Source organism: Salvelinus alpinus, chromosome 16 (assembly GCF_045679555.1).
Source record: "Salvelinus alpinus chromosome 16, SLU_Salpinus.1, whole genome shotgun sequence".
Taxonomy (NCBI): domain Eukaryota; kingdom Metazoa; phylum Chordata; class Actinopteri; order Salmoniformes; family Salmonidae; genus Salvelinus; species Salvelinus alpinus.
In genome coordinates this window covers 13,222,973-13,232,939 of record NC_092101.1, presented here as the reverse complement: position 1 = coordinate 13,232,939, position 9,967 = coordinate 13,222,973, and the positions used below count along the sequence as shown (strand labels likewise).

The 9,967-nt window shown below is 39.4% G+C and overlaps 2 protein-coding genes across 2 annotated transcripts; one reads left to right on the top strand and one right to left on the bottom strand.

Annotated features, from left to right (window-relative positions):
• Positions 1–74: 74 nt before the first annotated feature.
• LOC139540850 (small integral membrane protein 7-like) lies at positions 75–3,901 on the bottom strand. The gene is made up of 5 exons (XM_071344857.1): positions 3,763–3,901; positions 1,401–1,442; positions 1,202–1,257; positions 815–905; positions 75–682 (listed from the first exon to the last, which is right to left on the bottom strand). The coding sequence occupies exons 1-5, from the start codon at positions 3,786–3,788 to the stop codon at positions 670–672; spliced, it is 228 nt and encodes a 75-aa protein (XP_071200958.1). The 5' UTR covers positions 3,789–3,901; the 3' UTR covers positions 75–669.
• Positions 3,902–4,828: 927 nt separating this feature from the next.
• On the top strand, positions 4,829–9,711 carry LOC139540849 (trimeric intracellular cation channel type A). The gene is made up of 6 exons (XM_071344856.1): positions 4,829–5,326; positions 7,349–7,505; positions 7,754–7,938; positions 8,077–8,164; positions 8,601–8,718; positions 8,901–9,711. The coding sequence occupies exons 1-6, from the start codon at positions 5,203–5,205 to the stop codon at positions 9,099–9,101; spliced, it is 873 nt and encodes a 290-aa protein (XP_071200957.1). The 5' UTR covers positions 4,829–5,202; the 3' UTR covers positions 9,102–9,711.
• The last annotated feature ends 256 nt before the right edge of the window (positions 9,712–9,967 follow it).

The window sequence follows — 9,967 nt, the reverse complement described above, 5'->3', positions numbered from 1 at the left end:
AATCAGATGACACACTACTCAAATCCTAAATTAGGAAAGGAAAAGATGAAAAGGGTATGGATGAAAACACCAAGTGCATTTTAGAGTAAAGTTTTATTATACAAAACTAGATCCTAGACAAAAGTATGCAACAAAGCAATGATACAATTAAGTCTGAATGCTCTTAACATCAGAAGGCCTATGTAAGTCAAACATGTCAAATGGTTGTGGATTTAAATATTTTCTCATTCTATTCACAAGTTTTAGAAGAAAAGGAGAACTATAGATAACAGGTCAGCAATAGGGCTGGGAATTGCCAGGGACCTCATGATACGATACTATCACGATACTTAGATGCCTATACAATATGTATTGCGATTCGATACTGTGATTTTATTGCGATTAGATGTTCCAAACATATTGCTAATTGCTGCAGTGGGATGAGAGAGCCATGAAAACCAGTTTAGGTCAGTCATGGAAATAAAAGGGCTGAAAAACCAATTGGCTCCCTATTTCTAAAAGCTATGAAGATAAAATACTGTACTTTTGGTGCAGTTACAACTAACTAGCGCAAAAATATTGCGATATTGCACATAATGGTCACAGGTCACAGGATCCGACACGAATCTCAACTGAAAAAAGTTTTTTTTTTTTTTGCAGGGGCCCCCAATCCAAAAACGAAGTTGATCACTATCCAAACAATCTGTAAATGTAATAGACATGGGCAATTAATACACAATACATTGTAGTCAATATGGTATACCTTGTGAGGCACAGAAGCATACCAGTATGACAATAGTAGTAGATTAGACTCTACAAAATGGCAGCTACTTACAGAATCATGCAAAACATCATGAATATGTTCCATGAGGCAATGAAAATCCGGAAGTAGCGTAGACTCAGGAGGAACTCTCTGATGTTGTCACCTAAAACAAATACGCCATGGTGTCATTTCAGATTTATAGAGACCTTCATTGTGTGTTCATGCACCACCATGCAATACAGCGTACCAATAAGTGCTTCAGCCTGACTCAAAGGCTCAGAGGACGGGGTAAAAACGATGCAGAAACATCAGCCATAGCCTGCAGCCTATGTTCTTTAAAAATAGATGATCTATCTCAATGCATACCTCTTGAGTGTCCTTACTTTCATTTTCATGAATAGTCACTCTGTGAAGTTTTCTGAGGTGAGGTTTTTTAATGCACCACAATGCATCACACACCTGTAGTTGGTCCACGAGGTTCATCTCCAAATTGTCCTTGTGACTCCTTTCTCTTCCTGTAATAGAGAACAGTGTTGATTGTCTTGTGTTGATGAGCTAGTAAAAATAATATGTAGTCCAACATTATTGTCTGTTTAGTGTTACCAGGCACAACTAGCACAATGTCTTCAGCGCAAGACACAAATTGTATCATACTCACAGTTTGAAGTTTAACACAGCACCAGCGTTCATGAGTAAGGTCCTAAAAAGGATGACATAGAAATAGTTGGAAATTATCACTTTTAATACAGCACATGACAGCACAGAACTCCAACTTTGGCATTAAGCAAGTCAGGTACGTGTAAACAAGGATAGCTGGTAGTTATGTCTAAACTGGGCTACTGTAGTTTGCTAACGTTAGTGAGCTGGCAAAGAAGGTGCTAGCTAGGCTTGCTCAGCCACACATAGGCTTTGCTGGTAAGTTAGCAGTGTTGGGAAAGCTACTCTGAATATATAGCTTACGAAGCTACCAATTCCTTAACACTGAAAGAATTTAAGCTACACTAAAGCTACCCGTAAGAAAAGTATAGTTTACTTAAATAAAGTTACTTAGGAGAAAAATACTTTCACAAACTACTTGGTGAAAAAATATATCTAAATCTAAAATGTCAGACTGCAAATTGCAAGACAGATCACTCTGTAGTCAGATGTTAACAGGATGTGTGATTTTTGCCTATTAAACACAAAAAGTGAGAATCAGACACAAAAAGTATTTCAAGTGAGAATTAGGCAGGTCTGATGCCGAAAAATAAAGGAAATTCTTGCCTACTTCACCCATATTTGATTTTTGCAAAAAAAAAGATAGTGTAAAGTTCCAGTAGTTACACCACTACATGGCAAAAAAAAGTAATTACTGAAAACAGTACAGACATTTGAATTTAGTTCAACTACCACCAAGCTACTGCAAAAATGTATTAGTCAGTTGTACAACTGAATGCATTCAACTGAAATGTGTCTTCCACATTTAACCCAACCCCTCTGAATCAGAGAGGTGCGGGGGGCTGCCTTAAATCGACATCCACGTCTTCGGCGCCCGGGGAACAGTGAGTTAACTGCCTTGCTCAGGGGCAGAACGACAGATTTTTACCATGTCAGCTCTGGGATTCGATTGGTTACTGACCCAACGCTCTAACCTCTAGGCTACCTGCCGCCCCTATTAATTACTATACTGAACAAAAATACAAATGTAACATGCAACAATTTCAAAGATTTTACTGAGTTACAGTTCATATCGGAAATCAGTCAATTGAAATAAATTCATTAGGCCCTAATCTATGGATTTTACATGACTGGGAATACAGTTATGCATCTGTTGGTCACCGATACCTTAAAAAAAAGGTAGGGTCGTAGATCAGAAAACTAGTCAGTATCTGGTGTGACCACCATTTGCCTCATGCAGCGTGACACATCTCCTTCACATAGAGTTGATCAGGCTGTTGATTGTGGCCTGTGGAATGTTGTCCCACTCCTCTTCAATGTCTGAAGTTGCTGGATATTGGCAGGAACTGGAACACGCTGTCGTACACGTCGATCCAGAGCATCCCAAACTTGATCAATGGGTGACATGTCTGGTGAGTATGCAGACCATGGAAGGACTGGGACATTTTCAGCTTCCAGGACTTGTGTACAGGTTCTTGTGACATGGGGCAGTGCATTATCATGCTGAAACATGAGGTGATGGCGGCAGATGAGTGGCACGACAATGGGCCTCAGGATCTCGTCACGGTATCTCTGTACATTCAAATTGCCATCGATAAAATGCTATTGTGTTCGTTGTCTGTCGCTTATGCCTGCCCATACCATAAACCCACCGCCACCGCCACCATGGGGCACTCTGTTCACAACTTTGACATCAGGTAAACCGCTCGCCCACACGACGCCATACACGTGGTCTGCAGTTGTGAGGCCGGTTGGACGTACAGCCAAATAATCTAAAACAACGTTGGAGGCGGCTTATGGTAGAGAAATTAACATTCAATTCTCTGGCAACAGTTCTGGTGGACATTCCTGCAGTCAGCATGCCAATTGCACGCTCTCTCAAAATTTGCAAATTTTAGAGTGGCCTTTTATTGTCCCCAGCACAAAGTGCACCTGTGTAATGATCATGCAGTTTAATCAGATTCTTGATATGCCACACCTGTCAGGTTGATGGATTATTTTGGCAAAAGAGAAATGCTCACCAACAGATGTAAAAAATAATTGTGCACAACATTTGAGAGAAACAATCTTTTTGTGTTTATGGGCAGTTTCTGGGATTTTATTTCAGCTCATGAAACATGGGACCAACACTTTATAGATGTTGCGTTTTATACTTGTGTTCGGTATAGTTGAACTACATTAGTTCACTACTCCCCGACACTGTAATTTAAATTAGCTAGCTTGCTAACAACAACAATCAAACTACACACTGGCTGGTTGAAACAAAAGGCCACTATTATCACATTCCTCGTTGTTAAAATAGAATTCATCTCTTTATTACGTAGTTGTTTTCTTTGGTTTCATAATAAAAAGTCCAGCATTACCCGAATATCAAGAAATCCCCGATCATTTTGTCCACATCACAGGCGCTATACTTCCGCGAAAATCGTAAAAAATTGTCGAATGGTTGAAATTTAATCTTGGTGCGTATTCAATACGCCGATTCGGTTGCAAAACGTTTCTTAAACGGAAGAAAATGGGGAGGGACCCAGCTGAATTGGTCCAATAGAAACTCCAGTTTTAGTTGTAAATTGTTCCGTTTTGCAACTGGTTGGACTAATGATTACACCCATGGAATATGTTCAGTAGAGAGAACGTTTTGAAAGGGGTAGGCAGCCACATGGAAATGTAATCAACCCACGTAGGGGGTAATACATGGAAACAATCAGCTTTGGACATAGGCCCATAGACTCCTATTTTTACTCCTAGTTTAATAATCAATTATGAAATTCTGTTTTTCTAGCCACCAGGGAAGCCCGTGCGCCAATGTGTAGGTCTACACTAGCTATCGCACCGTTTCTCACAATAAACACATTCCGCAGCATATTCACGGAAAAGACATTGGGACCACATAATCTGCAGAGCTATATGTTCTTTCTACAACTACATCTCATAGGTTTGGCTTGGTCAAATGTACTACAACGCGAACACACGATTCCAGCCACCCTATAGGCTTATGGAGGCATATGATGAATAAAATTAGGCTTCAGACCCTTAATTCATCATCATTAGGCCAGTTTGTTAAACAAATACAATCCTAAATGAGCGAGGTTACATGAATAGAATACATAATAAACCTATTCTACCCGATTTACTGCAAATGTCTTTAATGTTGGCTACCAGAAGCAGGTGCCAGGTGGAATTGACTATCTCAATACAAATATTATTATTAATCTGTAATAGTTTTTATTAGCCTATCAATATACGATTCTGCACTGATTTTTCACATCAAGTTCCAATGCCAATACAATTAGGCTAGGTAACCCACGATTTAGGCCTATAGAAAAACGTGTTATCGTAAAATAAACCGTAAACCTGTATAGTGACATGCGCATCGTGTCATCTCTTTCTCTCTTTCTTTCTCTCTCTCTCTCTCTGCCTCTGTGTTATTTGCAGAGCACTATGGCAAATCGTCAATATCTTTCTTAGGCCAGCTATCGTTCAAAGATTAGATTAAATAATGTATATAGCTGCATATCTGATCAAAATTGGCGACCCAAAAATAAAAGCCTATCTGTCATTTTTCAACAGTAGCGACGAATTACATGGGGAGCTGACAAATAAAACATTCTGGAATAGAAAAAACGCTCGGCCGAGAACAAATTATAAGGCTGTGCAGATGAGGTATATTAATAGGAAGGCTTGAGTGTCACAGTCTTTTTACTCGTGAAGACGTGGAGCTTCGTGGCGAGTCGCCGGACAACTGACATTCTAGTTACGCAGTGGTCATAAAATACATGCGGTAGTGTTATAAATCTTAAATCATGGACGTGTTGGAAGTCCTCAATTTGGGCGATATTGCCCAAACTTTCTCAAAAATGGGAATGTTTCCAGTTTTTGATCTTGCTTATTACATCGTGTCCATACTCTACCTCAAGTATGAACCAGGTTAGTGGTATTTTTATTCCTATACATTCATGTTCAAAAATGAAATCAATAGTTGTAATGGATTTATAACTGTGAGGTTGAGTAGCCTATAATTAGGTAGGCTATTGGAAATAATACAGGTCAACGTTGAATAGGGTATAACCTAGGCTATATGGGTTGTCAACCCCCCAACATTATAACACTAATAGATACATGTACCAATACAAACATTAATTTGTTAATTTATACATAGGCCTACTATGGAAATCATAATAAACTTTTGATAACTTGAAAGGAATTTGAATTTGTCCTATGAATAACATTTGCAGCAGCAGCTTGGCCTACTTTGAGAGAAGAATTAAGAAACCCTTACAGGAGTTGGATTAATCCAGTTTTCTTTAATACCTCACATTTCCCAACATTTAACCCTTTAAACAGAAAGGGTCTCCTGTATGAAATCTGAAGAGACCCGTTGCATACCAAAGCTTTGGCCCCCATGCAATAAATAGAATGTCCTTAAATAGATGTCAGTGGGCTGGCTACACACTGCAGAAAGTCTCCTCTGCTTCGGAGTAGGATTGTTCACAGCCCATTTGTAATGGTGTTTGTAAGACCTCATTGACATTGTATTAATCAAAGGTGAAGTTTACAATACTCCAGAATATTTTCAGCCAAGCCTCTTAGAGACCAAAAATATGTCCAAAAGCACTTATGTTGGCCTCGAAATGAACATGTCTAATACAATCCCAGCACTGTTCTGCCCTTCTGGATATCCCTTATTCACACAAATAAAGGTACACTGAATGAAGAAATTGCATTTGTTCATTGTGGAATAAGTTTTAAATTACTTCAATATTTCATTATTTACTCATTGACACATTTTCGAGTTACAAGTAAATGATAGTGGTCTATAAAACCTGGTATAAAAATACTCTCATTCCCCACCTTGCCTTCTTGGCCAAATGTTAGTAAAATGTTAGTAAAGACAGGTGGAAAGTTTTTTCTCTCTCCAGTAATGGTTAAATGAAGCCTCATGAGCTCCTAGACCTATGTAAACCAATCTCTGAGTCACATGTTATCAGTGGTTCCCTGGTTCCTCATGAATGAGTTTGGAGGCTGGGGTGTTAAGGGTCAAGGTGTATGTCAGCCTGCCAGTTGCGTCTATTGCGAAAGCAATAGAGCAGCGTGTATTTTTAGGGTGCATTTCTTTGGATCAGTTTTCTGTCAAACAGCAGGCAAATCGCTCCTACACCCAGAATCACACCTGTTATTTTAGATCTTGACAGTTCTGGTGCCCGATAGGGGGACACACATTACTCCACAATGTTATAACGATCCATAGATGTTTAAAACACCTCATTATAGTAGATGTGGCTTTTTAAAATGACTTTGGTTGTAGTGAAAGACTTGATTTCTCTTTCCTCGTCCCAGTAACACAAATGAGTAGAGTTAATTAATAATTGAGTAATGGATGAGTAAAACGATTCAGATACTTTCTCGTGTGGTGTGTACTGTAACGTTGCCCTTGAGTAACTCACTCAATGGTGGGAGTGACATGAGTGGATCATTACTATAATAGTATACTGCTGGTATACATTTGATGTGGGGATGAGAGCTAAGGAAGAACCAACCAAAACATAATAGTACACACACACACACATACACGGTAACACTTTATAATAACTTTGATGAATAAGCATTATTAAACAATTGATAAACTATTAATAAATGTGTAGTTCATGATTTACTAACCTCCAAGTTTGTGTGTGTCTGTAAGTTGTTGTTCGTATGTGTATGTTTGTATCTGGTGTGGGGATTTTATTTGTGGGAAAAATGAACATTTTTATATTATTAAAATAAAACAATTTTTTACTGACGTCCAGAAACATTTATAAGCATTATAAGCATTACAAATCATGAGAATTTATTACATTTCAAATTATTTATGAAGCATTTTTAATGGGTTATTTATGAATGTTACTATAACGTGTAACCAATCTGACTTCATGTGGAGAATATATTTAAATCCTGATTCTTCTGCAGGGTCAGTAGAGGTGGCTCGCAAGAGCCCTGTGGCCTCTTGGCTCTGTGCTATGCTCTACTGCTTTGGGAGCTACATCTTAGCAGACGTTTTGCTCGGCGGTTGCCCCCTGGACTATTTTCAATACAACAGCCACATCCTCCTAGCCTCCGCTATTTGGTAAGATCCTTTAAATTGTTAATGTGCTTATCTACATACATTATTGGTTTATTTTTTTTTGAAAGTGCAAAACCTGTGTCTGTATATGCCTAGGATTGTTGAAATAGGCCAACTTGAATTTGGTGTAACATTGATAGTAATTATTTCAAAATTATTTAGAAATGTTGTTGTCAAGTAAAAAAAACTGCCACAACATTATTAAAATGTACTCTTTTGTTTCTCTCTCGTTCACTAAAATGTAACAACAGGTACCTCGTCTTTTTCTGCCCTCTTAACCTGTTCTACAAATGTGTGGCTTTCCTGCCTGTAAAGCTGGTGCTGGTAGCCTTAAAGGAGGTTGTCCGCACTCGTAAAATCGCCGCTGGCGTGCACCATGCCCATCATGCCTACCATAACGGCTTCCTCATCATGGTCATCATCGGCTACGTCAAAGGTTGGGGTCTCCCTGCACTTCCCCCCCATAGCTACTGTTGCAACCTGTAGGACTTTCCTTGTGTGTGTCCATTTTGTAAAGAAGCGAGATACAGACCGTTGTCCTAATTATTTCTACTTTCTATTTATATCCGCCCAGGGTCAGGAGTGGCTCTCATTTCCAATTTTGAGCAACTGCTGCGTGGTGTGTGGAGGCCCGAGACCAATGAAATCCTCAACATGTCATTGTGAGTTGATTTTCCTCACGACTCTGTGGTTGATGTCAGCCATCGACATTTGTTGCTGCCTCCCCAAGCAGGAGAAGATTTTCAAAAAATGTCTGGTAGTTAGAAACCTAAGCTGTTTCAGGACGACCTAGGGGGGGGGGGGGGGGGGGTTCCCAGCTCTAGTTTTTGACAGCAAGACAACGTTTTCCTATTACAGCAAATGATCTGATATTGATATTTTCACCCACAACTTCTGAAGGTATCAGGTAGTTACACAACTGTATTTGAAGGCAATCAAATGCATTTACTGATTCTCTAGGTATCTATAAGCGATCATACATGTATACATTGGGCTGAACTATCTGTTTTAAAGCTGACAAATGTATAACAATGGATATTTTCTATCAAGAGAAATGTTGTGACTTTGTCTGATTTTCATAATATTTTCCCTCTCCAGCCCTACTAAAGCCAGTCTGTATGGAGCCATTCTGTTTACACTTCAGGAGGCACACTTGCTTCCCGTGTCCAAGAGCACCCTCATCTGTCTTTTCACTGTGTTCATGGCTACTACAAAGGTAGGTCCTGGAGTCCATACTAGAGAGTGTGCATCATACGTTTATGCAGGGTTTGGGGTTTGGGGTATCAGCAATTAAACAAACTTGATAGTGATCCTACTCTATAGCAATTTAGTTGTCTCAACTAGAAATGGCACAAACTAAGTACATATTTTCTCACTTATGATTTCTATTTCACTCAGGTGATTTTGACCGCCCGCCACTCTCACGGGTCTCCCTTCGTCCTCATCGAGTCTTGGGTGTGCCACTTGCTCTTTGGCTCCCCTCTTGGAGGTGGTGAGGAGGAGCACCATGCTGCCCCTGTCGCCCCTGTCTCACCAGTCAAAACCAAGGAGGAGTTTGGCGAAGGCACCCGCAAGAGGAAGTCCAAGAAAGCAGAGTAGCATGCAAACTACTACACCAGTGAACGGGAAAAAGGTCCCCCCATCCACAAAACACATCTGATCTCCCCTCATGGTCCAGCCTTCTGTTTAGACATGATGGAGTCTCCCATTCCTTGCTGGGGAAAGGTGCAGTTTGATGTTTACCAAATTAGGTCCTTTCTATTGAAGGAAATGGTGCTTTCTATGTCATATCACACTGTATGGGGATTCTGTAAATAGCTCACCAAAGTCTCAGACTTAAATCATCATCCCAGCCAGTACATATCTACTTATAGATTATTTATGTATTTATTTTTCTTCTGTGAACATCTCTGTTACTGTGTGCAACAGCATGTGGTGAACAGTGTACTGCAAGTTACTTGATTGTTTTAGGATGGCCTTTGTTTCAAGTGCTTCTGCTGTTAGCTATAAATGTTTTTGGTTTAAACCCAGTCAGACCTATTTCAGTAATGTAAAGAAATTGGATCAAAAGCACAATCTGACCCTAGATCAGACGATCAGACAACAGAATCAATCAGACAATAATATAATGTGAATAATCTATGGCTGCTTTTTACAAAGAAAACTAGTGAAAGTAATGTCCTTTATAAATAAAGGCAGGTCAAAATTCTTACGTGGTGAGAGTTTTTGATTCAGTGGTTTACTATGATATTGGGATATGTTGTTAATGGTTACCGTAAACAAAATAATGTATGAGGCTGCTGGGCATTCATACAGAAATGTGCAATATAAAATTACAATTCATTTTGTTTACAAAAGAGAGGGTCACAATACCAGACAGAGCTAAATAGTATGAGGGCAAACTGCCACTGTACCCATATACAACATATGAAATGACTCCCTGAGAAAATAAAGGGTAATAACAG